This window comes from Salvia hispanica, chromosome 2 (genome assembly GCF_023119035.1).
Source record: "Salvia hispanica cultivar TCC Black 2014 chromosome 2, UniMelb_Shisp_WGS_1.0, whole genome shotgun sequence".
Lineage (NCBI taxonomy): Eukaryota > Viridiplantae > Streptophyta > Magnoliopsida > Lamiales > Lamiaceae > Salvia > Salvia hispanica.
Genome location: NC_062966.1, coordinates 1,809,259 through 1,827,943, shown reverse-complemented (window position 1 = coordinate 1,827,943; position 18,685 = coordinate 1,809,259). Strand labels below are relative to the sequence as shown.

The following is an 18,685-nucleotide window of genomic DNA, read 5'->3' as shown; positions in this document are numbered from 1 at the left end:
AAAAGAAATACCCCCTATCGCTTTCTTTATTCATGGGATGAATGTTGAGAGGAGACCTTGCCTGTATCTTTTCACCCTAGAAAATACATTACTGTAAGTCCTTTATTTATAGATGATATACAAAGCAAGGGTTTGCTGTATCTTTTATAATTTTGGATGAATATATTTCAAATAGGAAACAATTGAATAATAATCATATACGTGTAATAGCAATTGAATTATGGAAGAAAATAATACTCAAATTTTGTATATTTGAGAATAAATCCAACGCACATACTTTATATGGATAGTTATGAGGTAGTAATTATTTGATATATGGAATAATTCCAGGCCAGCCCAACAAATTTCAGGCAACTCTTCTCAGGTTGTGATTTTTATCGGGTTATAAATATTTAACTCTTTTAAATGTTTGGGTTTCGGGTTAGCCTTACGTGCTAATCGAGTTGCTTGTCGACAAAATTAATATGTGATCAATTCAATGCATAATGATGAAAAATAGTCATTTTTATAGGAAGTAAATCAATTAATTGTGATAATTTTAAGATATATGTTTAAAATCAGGTATAATTAAATATTAATTTAAAATTCATATAAATAAATAAAAATTAAATATATTTTTAAAAAATTTAAAGCATATTTTAGAATTAGATTTTTTATGGTTAATATGAATTTTTAATTTATTTATCTATTATTATATTAATAAAAATCTAGTATCATATATAAACCCTTATACATTAAAAAGTCTTTTAAGTCTTTTAAGGACAAAAAATTAAGACGCAAGTACTAGCATTTGAAATTTTTTAAAAATAACCATAATTAAGAACACAAAAGAAAGCATCCCTACGTTGATGGCAAATTTCTTAATCTCTTGCTTTTTTAGGACGCTTCTATTTGTATCCCCTAATTATAGTTGGAACACCAACAATAAGAACACTTTATAAAGCGTTGGTGGTATAATTAAACAAATTAGCATCCTTATTAGCATTCAAAAGTGTCTTATCAAATTTTTTAATGAATAAGTGGTACCGTCCCTGAAAAATATGAACATTTGGTTTGATACATGTTTTAATGCATATAAGTGGTAAAGTAAGAAAGAGACGGATATAAAAGGTATTTAAAGTATTGTTAGTGGAGAAATTTCCAAGATTAGAATGTTAAACTTTAAAGGGACGGATTAAAAAAAAAAGAGTTCATATTTTCCGTAGACGGAATGAGTATTAAATATAAATGTTGCTTTAGTATAGTTATTTATATTATAAAAATAATTAATGAAATGTGGAATTACATATCAAACATGAATAAACAGTAATAGGAAATAGTTGTACAATAATAGACCACGTGTAAGTGACTGGGCCTACTAGTTTTGGGCCTTACACAAAATGTTTGGGCCAACACCGCATGACATTAGGCCAGAAATATCGAGATAGTCATCTAACAATGTTCATACAATTTTCTTTTTATCTTTAGTATTCCCACCATTCATTGTTAATTTAGTTAAGATATTTTATTTTGCAAGGACTTTACGAATAGTGTATTATATGATTGATTAATAAAGAAAGAAAAGGGAAGAAATAATTACTTTTTGTCAAAAATAAAAATGATTCAATTATTTTAAAACTTTTCAAAATATAAAAATGACTAGATTAACATGGAATGAAGGAGGAAATTTTACTAATTACTGCACATTAAAATTTGTGTCATCATAATACGTCTATTTTTATATCCTAAAAATGGCTATGTTTATAGGACGGAGGGCGTATTGGTGAAAGATCTTAGGGGCTTCTTGGTATGATGGAATGGAATATGAATCCTACTTCCATTCTATTCATTTATTTGGTGTGATGGAATGAATGAGTGAGTGAATGAAAATGCAAAAGAAATCCAAAAAAATTGACATTTCATTCATATCTTCATTCCATTCCAACCTCCATTCCATTCTATAATACCAAGCATGCCCTTAGTACTTTATAGTATTTGAAAATGATCCCATTCTAAGCCCGATAAAATTTGGCACATGGAATACCTCTGTTCTCGATTATCCCTTAAACATTTTTTTACGATTTTCATTTTACATTTTTCCGTTTCCTCAGACCAATTAATTGTTAAAATGTGGTTTGATGCATATACACTATAACTTGGAAAGGATTGTTTCAAAGAAAAGGTATGTAAACTTAGGTCGTTCTCATAAACATTCCTTTTGCTAAAACATAATATCATTGTAATAAACTAAGTACATATACACAATAAACATACTGTATGAGAAGATGAAAGAAATGCAATAAAACAGATCACAGAAAGCCCTTGGTTTTGCAACATGCAATTGCCTCATCGTACATTTCCTCAAGTCCATACTTATAGCTGAAGCCTGTTTCCAACAATTTCTTTGATGAAATGCTTGTGAATGGAACTTCAGGATCACATAGAGACCTGGAAAGAAATCAGATGAGTTTTGTCCCGAATCGAGGAAAATACGGATTCTGCAAAAACTTACTCTGGACTCAGCATTTGAAACTGCGGATACCTCCTTCCAAGAAACTCGCACAGATACTCGTACTTAACTTCAACGGACGAGCAAAGGTACCTCCCTTTAGCTCCGGGATGCTCAAAGAGGTGTATATGCGCTCTAGCTACGTCGTCTGTATGCACCATAGGTGTAACCTTATTATACTTGAACTGCTTCTCATTACCTGCAGAGGAAACACAATAGCCTTAGGGCGTGTTTTGTTTGAGAATATGTGTTATGTTTGGTTCATGACACTGAATCTCACAACTTAATCCTAAATATATCATTATATGATAATGAGTCATAGCAACTGAACTAGTATTATGTTTGGTTCATAAGACTGAATCTCACAACTTAATCCAATGAGTCATAGCAACTGAACGACACCTTAGCCAACACATATATACACATTCTTAAACTTAAAACCAAAATCAATCATGTTATGAGTAGCATTTTTACCGAGAAACAGAGCAAGAGATGACCACACGGATCCAGGCAAGAAAGGGCAGACGAAGGGGCCGTGAATCCAGCACGGGACCACAGTGACTAGGTCCATACCATGCTTCTCCGCGAACTCAAGAGCGGCCCTCTCAGTGGCCGTCTTTGAAACAATGTAGGAAGCAAAACCCAACTCCAATTTTGTTGCGAAATCCACATCGGTCCACACATCCTCGTCCAACACTTGCGGAAGCTTCTCCCTTGCAACTACGCTCGACAGGCTGGACGTGTAGACTACTCGCTTCACCGTCTTTGAGTCGAGGCAAGCTCTGAGAATTCCTAAAGTTGCCTCAACGCATTTATGGGTGATTGATTCAACGCTTTCTTCCCCTTGGAAGTTTATGGGGTGAGCAACGTGGAAAACTCCTACACATCCTTCAATTGCAGCTCTGAAACTATCTGGATTTTCGAAATCGGCGTTGAATATGTGGAGTCTCTCACGGGCATTAGGTAAGTTTGTAAGGAAGCTAAGGTCCTTCTTCACTCCTGAAATTGAATCGTAATAATTCTAGCAATTTCAGTATATTAGTACCATCAATTACTCTAAAAGTTGGAATCATTGGCAAAAAAAAACCAAGTAATTTAGCCTATCCGATCCAAATTAAGTTATATACTTAGTTAGTGTTTGGTTTCCTAGATAAAATAATATCAAGATACAATCTAGGATTGTGTTAGTGAGATTATATTGGTCATAAGGGGTTAGCTATGATTAATTATCTCATAATTATCCATCTAGGATTAAATTATGGATTGAATCTCATGAATTCAAACACACTACATATTTAATATGTGATACAATCTTGCAAACTGAACACCCCTTACCAGATATTTGGGTCCTAACCGTAGCGTTGACGGAGTAGCCATGTTGAAGAAGGCTCTTTATAAGCCATGACGCCACAAAGCCTGTTCCGCCAGTTACACACACTATTCCCTTGCTCTCTTCCATTCCTCTGTATCTATCCGTGTGGTTTGCTTCAGTTTATCAAGAAGTACGTAAGTTGTGGACTGTATTTTATATCCGAACAAAATTTAAACTGAAATGGCCTCACTCTCTCGCACTAGACCTCGACGTGTGAACTACTTTTTTGTCTATTATGTTTTGTATTTACAAAAGAGGTTAAAGGTGTTATATTGATGATAGACATAGTTGACAAAAGAGGTTAAAGTTGTTATCATGATGATAGTTGTTAAAGGTGTTTTCATTATGATAGCTGAAAAAGATATCGGTTCGTCAATGAATAAACAAGTTCTCTGGTCCAACAAATTACATGATCATTGAGCTCATTCGAATTGGCAAAATTGAACGGGGTGACTGGAAATCATGAACGAGTTAATTCGGTTATTTCAGTTTTCAATAAATAGTAATTATACACCATTTATAATATAGATCCACAATTCATATCACTCCATTCACTACCTTTTCCACCATGTTTTTTTTTATTATTATTATTATTTTATCTTTTTTCTACTTTACTAATTATATATTGAAACCTTTGTCATTAACAAGATGGTTTATATTTTTAGGACGGGAGAGTATAAAACAAAAAAACATAGAATTGAGTACAATAGAAAAAATAAGAAGAGTTAGTTGAATCGAATAGCCTTAATACATTAGTCTTCTATTCATTTTACAACCAATGCTCATTAACATAGGAATAAGAAGGGTCAATTGCATTGAAGTGACTCTTAAGCCAATTTTAATATTGTATGAAACAAACAAATCTCTATAAATAATTCCAAGAACGAAAAAATTTCCAAGAATGAAAAAAAAAATAAAAATGGCTAGCCATGGCACATATCCTCCAAAGTTATAGGGAATGAATATCACCAAATATTTCTCGAAATTGCAATATAGGATTTGCAATTGATTTTTATTTGAACTTCTTACCTATAGATAGGAACAGACTGGCCTAATGGAGAAGATTGTGCCGACGTAAAATGATAATATTAGAGATGATGACCGGTGAAGATGAAGTCAACTAGAGCATGGACGAGTGGGGCGGTGGATGGGCAGAGCTGCATAAGCACAGACGATTCTAGATTCCCTTTTTTTATTAAATTTTTCATTTCTTGATTGCATTTTGATAGTATGTATTTTTTATTAATGAAGTTTGTTAATGATCTAATGTTAATCGATTTTCAATTAATTGAATTATTCAATATTAATATCGGTGAACTTCAAAAATGGTCCCTGGACTATGGGTTTATCTCGTCCATAGTCCCTAGACTTCAAAGTGAAGGATGACAAAGGAGAAAAAGAATGATAATTTTGATATATATCAGATTTAGTACATAACTGAAATAATATCATATTTAAAATGTTAAAAGTGTAAGAATACCAAATTATCCAAATCCCTCAAAACCCCCCATAAGGGCATTTTCGTACCAATTTTTTTTTCAAAAGGACCAATTTCGAATAAACGTATAGTCCAAGGACTACTGACAATATTTTTAAAGTCGAGGGACTATGGACGAGATAAACCCATCGTCCAAGGACTATTTTTGAAGTTTACTCTTAATTTAATAGATTACTAATTAAAGGGATTGGGATTGATGAGACGTGTAATTAATTCAATCATGAATATCACTTTTTTCATTTCAAAAGCACCAAAAATAATCACCAAGACGATCGTCCGGAAGCTATTTTGATTTTTCTATACTTAACCAAAAATAATTAATAATATAATCACGCTTAGTAATAAACGTTGATGGAAAGCTATTTTGGTTTTCCAACATTTACCAAAAATAAATTAATAATATAGTCACCCTTAGTAATAAACGGAATTGGTTTGTAGGGGAGTGTTATATTGCTAAGTCAATGCTTAATTGCTAACTACAACTCAATAATAGCCATTAGATATTCAAATTAAAGGTTTAGATCATTAACCACAAAATGTCAATACGATAAAAAAAACGTCAATAAGGCTATATGATTAATTCCAATAAAAATCAATAGGGGTATTAATGTCAAGTTAGTTATAACTAACTTTTAAAAGAAATCCCAAAACTTTAAATTCATATAACATATATCAAATTAAAGATAATTTTATAAGGATTCCAACGATATACTACATGCATATGTTCCGACGTCAAAATTTGAAAAAAAAATCTAGAATTTTCGTATTATTCGTACACAGCGCTAATGTCAATACAGCTAAGATATGTCAATATAAAGCATATACAATGTCAATCCTAAATTTGTGTTGACATTCTCAAAGCATTGTGTTGATATTTTCGAAACATTATATTGACATTTTCATCCAAAACCCTAATTTGGCGTTTTTTTTTTAATTTTTTTCGATTTAATTAATAAAAACGAAAATTACACATGGCAAATTGTAGACCACACGTTTTTTAAAATCATGTGACCTTAAATTAGTTGTAGTTAGCAATTAAATGATGAGTTAGCAATTGATCACTCCCCTTGGTTTGTATATTAATAAATTCTATATATATTTGTGATTATTTATATTCCTTTCGTGCTAAAGTACGATATTTCGTATTACACTTTTCTTTTTAGTTTGTTTCATAAGATATTATATTTTCTTTATCCACTTAATATGTACTCCGTAAAATAATATCTCATAAAATTTCATGTCACCATCCGAATGTGACATTTATCTTTAGATGAAGGGAATATAATTTTATCTTTAATTATTTTATTTACTTAATTAACATTTTCAATTTTGTGCGAAGAAAATTCAACTAGTCATGAACTGCACGGGATTGATACTTATAAAAGTAAATATGATCAGATGGTCTGATGCGGCCGTATACAAATTAAGCTAGCCACCACAGAGGAACAACAATGTAATTTTATGTCTCACATACGTGACATGCGATAGAATCCTAAATAGAATTGGATTTTTTAGTATTATACATTATTTGGTATAAGACACATTTTACCTTAATTAATTGACTATCAATTAATTATTGTCACATATCAATTAATTAAATAATCATATTATATTTATCTAAAGAGAATATATGTTCATATATATAGGGTCCTATTCTAATGCTTATAGCACCCTAATCCAAAATCAAGACTAAATCTCCACCCTTGGATTTTAAAATGAGTGGATGAGATTAAAGCTCACAAATCTCAATAAATAGTAGACAAAATATCAACAAAAGGGTAATATCGTCATTATGTTATCATATGATAATTTTCATGAGTGTTTTTTTATATCAACATTGTGTATTACAAATATCAACAATATGACATTAGAATATCAACACAAGGACAAGAAAATATGAAAACATTTTTATTGAGATTGGACATGCATAATATTGAGATTTTGCCTACAATATATTGAGATTTTTTGTTGCATTTGTTGATAAAAGCTGCTTATCAACATGTACGAAAATTGAAATATAATTTATCAAATTTCATCACCCGAACATTGTCGGAACATATGCAATTGAGATCTCGTTGGAATCCTTATTAAATTATCTTAATTTGATATATTTTTTGCGAAAAAATAATTTAAATTGAGAGAGCTACGTAAATTTAAAAATTTGAGATGATTTTGAGGACGAGAGAAAGTAGTTAGTTATAATTACTACATATAGGATTTGACATTAATACCCTTTTAATTTAATTAATAATTATTTAAATTTAAAATATATTACACTTGGCATTATATCAACCACAAGATCTTCTAATCTAATGGTTAAAAATTGGTCTCAATTTTGGATTGATAATTAGTTAGCAATTGATCACATCCCCACATATATATATATATATATAGGCGTGTATTCAGATTAATGTGTAAAAATCTGTTAAAAAGGAAAACTAATCTCATCCATTGATTAGGTGTGATCTGATGGTTGATATGGAAGCCACGTGGAATTTAAAAATTAATAAAATAATCAAAAAGGGTAAAAATGATAAAGCACAATTGTACATGATTTCGGTACATGATGTTGTTATATTTGTACATTATGTTCTATTAGTACATAATGTTAATGTATGAAAATTGTATACTAATGTACAATTCTCAAGCTTTAATGTACAACATACCCATGATAATGTACCGGGGTATGAATTCGCGGATGGAAGCTATACTATATAGCATCCACAAATTCACAAATCCATACCCCGTCGGAGAGTGATGTACGAACTACCCGTGATAATGCACGATATACCGATGATAATGTACGATATACTCATGATAATGTACCGGGGTATGAATTTGCGGATTGAAGCTATACTATATAGCATCCACAAATTCACAAATCCATACCCCGTCGGAGAGTGATGTACGAAATACCCGTGATAATGCACGATATACCGATGATAATGTATGATATACTCATGATAATGTACCGGGGTATGAATTCGCGGATGGAAGCTATACTATATAGCATCCACAAATTCAGAAATCCATACCCCGACGGAAAGTGATGTACGAAATACCAGTGATAATGCACGATATACCGATGATAATGTACGATATACTCATGATAATGTACCGGGGTATGAATTCGCGGATGGAAGCTATACTATATAGCATCCACAAATTCACAAATTCATACCCCGTTGGAGAGTGATGTACGAAATACCCGTGATAATGCACGATATACCTATGATAATGTATGATATACCCATGATAATGTAGCATCGCATTACACATCGGGCCCAAAGTTAACATCATTCACCAAGGGTTTAGTAGTCCATCGGGCTAGGGTGTAGTACCATCATATTAACATAAGTTCACTAACCGATGGAAGTTAGATCCAGTCCCCTAGGGTTAACTCATCCATAGGGCTAGGGTATAGTATCCACAAGATTACCCTAGTGAACGTTGTGTTATTGAGTCAGTACTACACCCTAACCTCATAGATTACTAAACCCTTGGGGAATGGATATAACTTTCGTCAATTAGTAAAAATATTATAACCTACATTACGTAGAAGGGGCATATACATTAAAACACATTAATGTACATTATTAACACATTAATGTATACATTAAGTTAATGTACTAATCTATATAAATGATGTAACAGTAATATACCCAAATTGCCCTTAATGTACGAAACTGGTATAATAATGTACGGCGATTCTTTAAATCAAAGCCATTAGATTAATAGATCCAAGGGCTTATATTAGTTCTATGTTTTATACTAGGGGGTGATAAGGAGGGTAATGCACCCCTATATATATATATATTGGTTCATGATCAATTGAGATTTTTCAGGGTAATTGAGAAATGAGATGCAATATCAGCCACTCATTTTTATTAAATGAGTGGTCCAGATTTTGCCCCATAATAAATATTTTTAGATTAATTTATTATGAAAGGGTAGAATGGTATTTTCATGTCATTGCTCTCCCCCTCTGCTCTCCCCCAAATCCAACTCGCTTCCTCAATTTTCCGGTCTTCGTCGCCCTCCTCGACCAGGCGGAGGAGGAATTCGGCTTCCAAACCGCCGGCGGCCTCTTTCTCCTAATTTGATTAGATCACAATCACACACAAATCTCTGGTTTTGAATATCTCCGATCAATCATGCCAGCGACCAAAGCCGCGCCAATTCGGCTTTTCGTCGCGGCTATGCTCGTCGTCGGAGCTGGAGTTCGGATTCTGGTTCAATTTCCAGGATACGAGAGATTAGATCGGACGGAGTCGGCCGTGAAGATTTAGAAGGTTTTGAGGGGGTTTTTGGCGAGGAAGAGACTGCGGAAGATGAAGGAGATAAAAATCGAGGTGGATCAGATCGAGCAGAGGCTGAAGAGGCGCGAAACCGTGGAATTGCTGAAGACGGACGCGAAGGAGCGGCTGCTGATGAGCGAGAGCCTGATGTCTCTGCTGCTGAAGCTGGATTTGATCCGCGGCGTGGATCTCGGTGTGAGGGCGTGCCGAAAGGCTGTGATTCGTAAAGCGATCGGTTTGCAGGAGCGGAATGACGCGATTCGTCGCCGGCGAATTGAGTCACCGTGACGTGACGTGACGTGGCGGTTAAAACTTGAAAACCTCTCACGACTACACTGCTTTTGAAGCTCTGAGTTACCAAGGTTTGAATTCCAATCTTCATCATCTATTTTGTGAAAACTTCTTAATCATCTATTTTTGTTCTACCACGAGTCTTAATTATATGTAGCCTTTACTTTTTTTTGTTTGCTTTTACACTGGTTGAGCTCAAGGCCTACATAGATGATGTTTCTTTCCATTTTTTTTTTTGTTTTTTGTTGATGATGGCTTGCAGTTTTAGTTTTCTGTTCTACTGATCATATTTGCTATACTAAAGCTGTGGTTTGAAGCTATGATTGTTGGAGATTGTTGATTTAGCTCGTGATAGGTCGATATCTGCTTTGACTTTCCTCAATCATCTACGATTTTCGAGATTTAGGTTTTAGTCGTTGTATTTTGCCCAAAGGCTTAAACTCATACTGATCATTCACACTAATATCTTAGTCGCGAGTGTTGATTAGAATCCTGTTGATAAAATATGCGGAGAGCAGTTGATTTTGATTTTTGACTTTGTGCAGATGTTACATAGTGAGAGGATTGTGGGGCTTTTTTTTTTATTATTCTTATGTTCATCCTCAGTTTTGTTATTAAGCTTGAGTTTTCTCTTGGCTGTGTATGATTGTTTTCTCAATCATACAGGATTATGTATGATTGTATATTGTTTTCTCCATCTAATGCTTTGGACTTTTCCAGGATTGTTTTGGACTAATCCTGTTAATACGAGTTGTTGACATTCGATATTCTCGGTATTGATATGTGAATAGTAAGTGTTATTTGTTAGTTATTGACATTTTAATACGAGTTGTTGACATTCGATATTCTCGATATTGATATGTGAATTGTAAGTGTTACTCCCTTCGTCCCGCTTTAGCAGTCCCATTGACTTTTCTAACCTCTTTTTGTAAAAATAATAAAAAATAGTTAAAGTGGATAAATGGTAAAGTAAGAGAGACAATAATGTAGATAAGACTCTTCTCTATATTATTCTCTCTCTTAATTTACCATTTATCCTCTTTAACTATTTTTTTTATCATTTTTACAAAAAGAGGGCAGAAAAGTCAATGGGACTGCTAAAGCGGGACGGAGGGAGTATTTTTTAGTTGTTGACATTTTAATACGAGTTGTTGACATTCGATATTCTCGGTATTGATATGTGAATTATAAGTATTATTTGTTAGTTGTTGACATTTTAATACGATTTGTTGACATTCGATATTCTCTATATTGATATGTGAATAGTAAGTGTTATTTGTTAGTTGTTGACATTTTAATACGAGTTGTTGACATTCAATATTCTCGATTGATATGTGAATTGTAAGTGTTAATTGTTAGTTGTTGACATTTTAATACGAGTTGTTGACATTCGATATTCTCGGTATTGATATGTGAATTGTAAGTGTTATTTGTTAGTTGTTGACATTTTAATACGAGTTGTTGACATTCAATATTCTCGATTGATATGTGAATTGTAAGTGTTAATTGTTAGTTGTTGACATTTTAATATGAGTTGTTGACATTCAATATTCTCGATATTGATATGTGAATAATAATTGTTATTTGTTAGTTGTTGACATTTTAATACGAGTTGTTGACATTCGATATTCTCGATTGATATGTGAATTGTAAGTGTTATTTTTTAGTTGTTGACATTTTAATATGAGTTGAAGACATTCGATATTCTCTGTATTGATATGTGAATTGTAAGTGTTATTTGTTAGTTGTTGACATTCGATATTCTCGATTGATATGTGAATTGTAAGTGTTATTTTTTAGTTGTTGACATTTTAATAAGTGTTGTTTTATTGAATGCTGAAGATTTGAAGATTTGAAGATTTGAATGTTGAAGATTTGAAGATTTGAATGTTGAAGAGTTTTTAAAATTTGAATGTTGATGATTTGAAGATTAGAATGTTGAAGATTTGATGAATTGAAGATTTGAATGTTGAAGATTTGAAGATTTGAATGTTGAAGATTTGAAGATTTAAAGACTTTGCAGCTAGAGTTTTAGGGAGGATTTTAGAAAATGATTTCAAATACAATTTAATGAAAAGACAATTATACCTCTGTGCTGACATAATGAGATAGTGGTTGACATTTAGTTAATCTTGTGAATTAGTGGCTGAGATTGCATCTCATTTTTCAATTATGCCCAAAAATCTCATCCTAACAAGACCATATATATATATATATATATATATATATATATATATATATATATATGTAGGAATGTGATCAAATGAAAACTCTAAATATTGTACAAAACTCAAAACTATGATCTGGATCATTGAAAAATGTCAACAGATCACAAAAAAACATCAACAGGGAAAATTTCAACAGAATTTCAACGGTAGTTAATGATTGATGTTGTGTTGATATTGTGTTGATACTGTGTTGACATTAAAATCTTGAAATTTTACACTGTGTTGATATTGTATTGAAACTGTGTTGAAGCTGTGTTGAGGAGTTTTGAGTTTGTACAATATATAAGTTTGCATTTTATCACTACCCTATATATATATATATAGATAGATATATGTTTGTCTGCTACTTCCTGTCTTTAGTAGAAGCTAGTGATATTTGTTGGTGTAAAATAAAGTTCTTTTACTTCTTAATCATTTAATCTTTCCAACAATAGTAACTTTTAAAGAAATGTTTTATCGATATAGAATGGCGCCAATGCTAGCTGGACGACCCCGAGGAAGAAAAAGAGGAAGGGGGACGTGGTAGAGGGCCGCGACCCAAGGTTGAAGAACAGCGAGCAAACACCCGGCCACCATCTCCACCTCGATCACCTTCTCCCCCACCTGGCCCAATGGTGGATAGGACGATCGTGAACACTTTTCTGAAGAAGAACCCGCCAACATTTGACGGAAGAGGCGACCCCGCAGAAGCAGAAGCGTGGATACGTACGCTAGAGCGCCTGATTGACTTACTGCAGTGCACATACAAGGAGCGTTTGATTTGTGCATCACTCCAAATGACTGGGTCAGCAGATTACTGGTGGGAGGCCCGCAAGAAGACAATGATCCCGCATCAATTATAGAGCCTAACTTGAGAGCAGTTCAAGACAGGAATTTACGACAAGTACATCCCCAAGAGCTATAAAAAGCAAAAGATCTTTGTCTATTGCCTATATTCACTAATATGCACCATTTAGGCGTAAGCGAAATGATTTTCAATCATTCAATGGGTATCATTTTTTAATTTCAATTTCCGTAAATTTTCTATTTTTACTCTTAATTCTTTCTAATTACATCATTTTTCTTGTTATTCTTTCTTTTTATTTGGTTTTACGGTTGTAAATTATTGAATAAAAAATACTTCTTTTGTCCCACTCAAGATGTACACATTCTTGAGTGGCACGAGATTTTAAGAGGAGATATTAGGTGACATAAGTATAGAGAAAAACTAGTTGAATATTAAAAAGAGGGGAAGAAGAAAAATATTTATTTTTTAAATATAAAAGATGAACGTTTTGAGTGGGACAGTGTGGAGCATTAAATTAATAGCCACTAATATATTGAACTTATAGCAATTTTTACTTTTTCGTGCTAACTTCAAGAATAGATAATTGATAAACTTTTAGATTTTGTACTCCTATAATGTTTCTCATGCGGGTTTTCAGGCCATTGATAAACTCTTAGTGTTGTTTTGGTGCTACATGAATCTAAATTGATATTGACGTGACATATATAATCTCAAGTAGCATTAAATAAAATTTTCTTTACATATTAGCTTGGTTCTACAACAAAAATTAGCTTGGTTCTACAACAAAAGTGAAGAAACTATTAGTTATCTTCAATTGTCAAGAAATTAGCCGCATTCAACGTAAAATGTTTGAATAATATACAAAGTATAACAAAATATATCGGGGAAGATATTGATGATGCCGGCAATAATTGTTGCTTTAAATTATGTTGGCATGGTTTTATTTTATTTTATTTTGCTTACTTTATCTAACAAACAAAGAAAATAAAATTTGGATCAAAGAAAAATAATTTTTATTACAATCTCATATGTCAAATCAAGTAAGACTTATTAGTTCAAATCTCACTTAGGGTTATAGTATACTATTATTTTTTCCTATTGAACTTACAATGTTACAACATAACTTATTCATGGTATGGTAAAAACGTTTCAAATAACACTAGGGTTAAAACGAGCATATTTTCGAATATGATCATTTTTCTCAAACCCTGCAATATATTTTTCATTAAGAATCGACCAAGCCTCTATTCCTCCGCAATTGGAATCCAATAAGATGACAAAATTACCTCCAATCATAGTTTCAGATTCATAGTATTGCGGAATGTAGCCTGACATCCACACAGGTTTCCCCCACCCAAAATCAACCTCGGAAAGACCAATATTTGCCCAACTGGTGAAAGCAAGCCAAGTACCTTCTTGAGGCATCTCATTCCTAAGCGCCTCCAAAAGTTCATACACACCATCGCTCCCCAATCGGCTCACAAACTCACCATCTATTTTTTCTATCCCCTTTTTCACCTCCCTCACCAGTTCTGTCAACTCCTTTTCCTCAGGGTTTCTCCACAAGCTCACTGCCGGCCACACTAAATTACCAAAACTATCATCTGGAAATGGGGGCGTCACCCTTCTCCGAAGGTTGACCCCTTGAGTCATTACCACAGGTTTCACATCTTTCTCGGCGGCCACCGTCTCCAAGAAGCATTTTAACATCACAGCGGTCACCACATTCACTCGCGACACCGTGGAGCTAGGGCTAGAGCTACTCATTTGGGCCTTGAGAATGGATAAGGCAGAAGCATCGAAAACGTACCTTCTCCACATAAACTTCCCGGCGCTCAAGTATTTTCCTAGCAAGTTAATTGGTGTTAAGTTGTTTGGCAGTGAGGGCTTTTGTGGAAAGGAAGATTGAGCTACACAATTCAAGGGAGCAAACCCTAATCCCTGTGCATTGGCTGCCCAACGTTGGAGAAATGTCGAGGCTGAACCCATGTCTGCAATTATATGATTAAACTTGATACACAAGGCTATGCTACCGCAGTCGAAACAGTTCAACTGAATCAACATTACACTATCACCCGGACCTGGCAATTTCTCCTCTCTAGGAAAGAACTTTTTCGTCAATTCAACATTAGGGTTTTGTAGAAAATCGCTCAATCGAGCCTTCACTTTGGCGACGAAGAATGGAAGGCCTTGGTCGTTGCAGTCTGCAGAGAGAGCATCTCTGATAATTCCGGCAAAGGGATAGAAGGTGACCAGAGTTTGAGATAGTGACTCCTTTAGATGTTGTATTTTGTCACTCATGTCGTTTCCCAAGTAGTATAAAGCTACGGGTACGTATGAAGCAACCGAAGCCTGATCTAGCAAAGAAATATTGTAAACTCTAAGGTGAGGAGGTGTTGGTGAAGAGGGTTTTATTTTCTCCACTGAAATAATATTGCTAATTTCCATTCTGATTTTCTTTTTTCTTGTACTATTTTTGGTTACCGATTAGCTTGATTTCTAATTTTCCTTTTATAGTAAGTTTAGAGCTAAGTAAGTTTTGTTAGCTCTAGGAATAGGGAAATTAATTTTTTGGGATATCATAAATTAGTTAGGGCTACTTAATACTTTAATGGCTTGATTTTTATTTTTCCTTTTATAATAAGTTTTTGTAAGCTCTAGGAGTAGGGAAATTAATTTTTGGGCTATCATAAATTGCTACTGAAGATTAGTTAGGGCTACTTAATATTTCGCTCTGTTCCATGTTAATAGAGTCATTTTTCTATTTTGGAAAATTCTAAGTTAATTTAGTCATTTTTATTCTTCGCAAAAAGTAATTATCCCTTTTACTTTATTCTCTCTCCATCTCTCTTATTTTTTTCACCATCAATTTAACACACTATTTTTAAACTCCATGCCGAAAAGAAATGCCTCTATTAACAAGTTACAAATGGAGTACTTTATTGTCCTAGTATATGTTCTTCACTATTGCATACAAATATTTGCATAAAGAATAGAATAATTAATCAACAATTTATTATTGCGTTTTACATGAGATATTAATGACAAGATAAGGATGCCCACGTTCATTATATCGGTTATCAGGTATAGAATTTGTGATAAAATTTTAATATAGATGGTGATTAAAATGATAAGGTTTAATTTTTGATATGTTTATTGTATAATTTTTTATATTGAATAGCAGAGTAGGACCATTAATGTAATTCATGTAAATCTTAAATTTAATAGAAATAGCAGAGTAGGACCAATAATGTAATTCATGTAAATCTTAAATTCAATAGAAATTTGATAAAGTATTAATATGGATGGTGATTAAAATAATACGGTTTAATTTTTAGCATGTTTATGGTATGATTTCTGATATTGAATAGCAGAGTAGGACCATTAATGTAATTCATGTAAAACTTAAATTCAAAAAAAAATTGAAAGCTATCTGAACTAACCATAAATAAAAATTAGTTATGATTAAATTGTAACAATATACTATAGTCAATAAGATTAAATCTGAATTTTCCCATAATTAAACAAACGAAACATCAATTTCCTACTGATGTACACATCCTTATTGATATAATTCCATTTTGAAATAACAAATGTCCATATTACTTATATAATAAAGTTTATATTTACTAAGTTAGGAGTGCGATCAATTGCTAACTCACTCCTTAATTACTAATTACAACTAATTTAAAATTATAGGATTTTAGAAATCTAGTGGTCTAACACTTGCAACGTATAATTTTCATTTTTATTAAATAAATTGAAAAAGATAAAAAAAACTACCAAATTAGAGTTTTGGATGAAAAATGTCAATAATAGTGATTTGAAAATATCAACACAATGCTTTGAGAATATCAACACATTGTTTAAGAATGATATTCTACATGTATTATATTGACATATTTTATATACTATATTGACATTTGTTGCTATATGAAAAAATTGAAATTTTTTTTTTTTTTTTAAAATTTTGACATCGGAACATATGCAAGTGAGATCTCGTTAGAATCTTTATGAAATTATCTTTAATTTGATATATGTTGTGCAAAAAAATAATTTAAATCGAGAAAGTTATATGCGTTTTAAAGTTATGAGATATTTTTCAAAAATTAGTTACAACTAATTTGTTGTAAATTGACCTTAATACTCTTATTGACGTTTATTAAGTTTTCTTGTTGATATTACATATTCAAATTTGAAAAAAATTAAAAATGTTCTTGGATTGGAAGATAAAGAAAAAAATAGATAGAATCCGTTTTTTAGCGTTAGGCATTTCATTAAAAAAACAATTCAAAAATAAAAGAAAAAGTTTTTATTTTTTAAATAAGACTATTTTTTTGTTAATATCCCAAAATGGTAATGATAATATTTTTTTTATGGATGAAGGGAGTTTTTATATAACTAATAGTCATAAGGATGTCCATTTTATGAATAGGTAATCATAGTGTTTGGTATGTAACAAATTATAAGTCTGACTTTGAGATATTTTGAGATTTCTAACTTCTTTTCATTTATTACATGACTAATATAGTTATAGTGATGTCCATTCTTTCGAATTGGTAATCATAATGTTTGGTATGTGTCCATTCTTTCTAACTTCTTTTCATTTATTACACCTCCTACCTAACTATCCGTCGGCTGGATAGGTGAAGTCATAAAAGAGGTGCCATCAAGTATGGTAATTCAAAATTTTATATTTCTAAACCATTCTACACCCAAATATTTAAATAATTATTTACAATCACAACAGAGGTTATTTAAACTAAAATTTAGTGTTGACATGCTATTGTTAGGTTTGGTATACTGAAAAGCATGTTTCGAGCACGAATAGAATCTTGTTTGTATACGAAAAACTCTACAAACCACTTTTAACCCGATTCAGTATTATTCAAGCAGTTTGCACGAATAGAATAAATATATTATTACATTGTGTTTACTAGTGCATTTATAAGATGTTTTACAAATATTTAAATGCATAAGAAGCAAACAAAGTCTAAGCCTTTGTTTTAGTAGACCGGTTGTGGGCGTTGTCCACTTTAAGGTAACACGGTCAGTTCTGAACAAAAAAAAGAAGAATTTCACAACCCAAATGGGCTTAGACTACCTATCGTGAAAGGTTGCAATGTCAGTCGGCATGTTTCTAAGCCTTACAGAAATAAGATGACATTGGTGTGGTATAGCCCTGAATTGATCTAACAGCAAGACATGTCTTTATGCTATCTACTGAAAGACGAGGTCTTGATAAATATTTATTTCTTAATCAATAGTTAGCATTGAACTTACGGTATTGATTGTGCACTACTATGATTTATCAAATGGCGCGGGTTTTTCGCAACCCAATAATCCTGATATATTAGGTAGTGGTGATTAATATCTAGCGGGGCTAGGATTGCTATTATGTTGAATCGTGCGCGAGGTGAGTCTCGTTTGATAATTTCCTCAAGAGGATCTCGAACAAGGTTTTATTATTTGAAAAACTGACCAGTTGGAATTTAATTATTCCATGAATAATAAATAAGTGTTTCTTGCTAAGTCCACTCTTGGAATTAATAAGATGTTAATTAGTTAAGTCCAGATGAGACATTAATTAATTGATGGACATTTATATCTTAAGCGTGAGAAATGAAAGTCAAAACGGAAACCCGAATTATTTGTACTTTCGGATTTGGATGGGCATGACAATATTATTACTGTAGTGGCTGATTTTAATATTCCAACACAAG

The 18,685-nt window shown here is 32.4% G+C and overlaps 2 protein-coding genes across 2 annotated transcripts; both read right to left on the bottom strand.

Moving 5' to 3' along the window:
• Positions 1–2,162: 2,162 nt before the first annotated feature.
• On the bottom strand, positions 2,163–4,052 carry LOC125207757 (vestitone reductase-like). The gene is made up of 4 exons (XM_048107234.1): positions 3,824–4,052; positions 2,963–3,487; positions 2,492–2,687; positions 2,163–2,427 (listed from the first exon to the last, which is right to left on the bottom strand). Exons 1-4 carry the CDS (start codon positions 3,945–3,947, stop codon positions 2,289–2,291), a joined length of 984 nt encoding a protein of 327 aa, XP_047963191.1. The 5' UTR covers positions 3,948–4,052; the 3' UTR covers positions 2,163–2,288.
• A 10,059-nt stretch (positions 4,053–14,111) lies between these two features.
• Positions 14,112–15,263, bottom strand: LOC125205218 (stemmadenine O-acetyltransferase-like). Its single transcript, XM_048104045.1, has one exon. It carries the CDS (start codon positions 15,261–15,263, stop codon positions 14,112–14,114), a length of 1,152 nt encoding a protein of 383 aa, XP_047960002.1.
• Between the last annotated feature and the right edge of the window lie 3,422 nt (positions 15,264–18,685).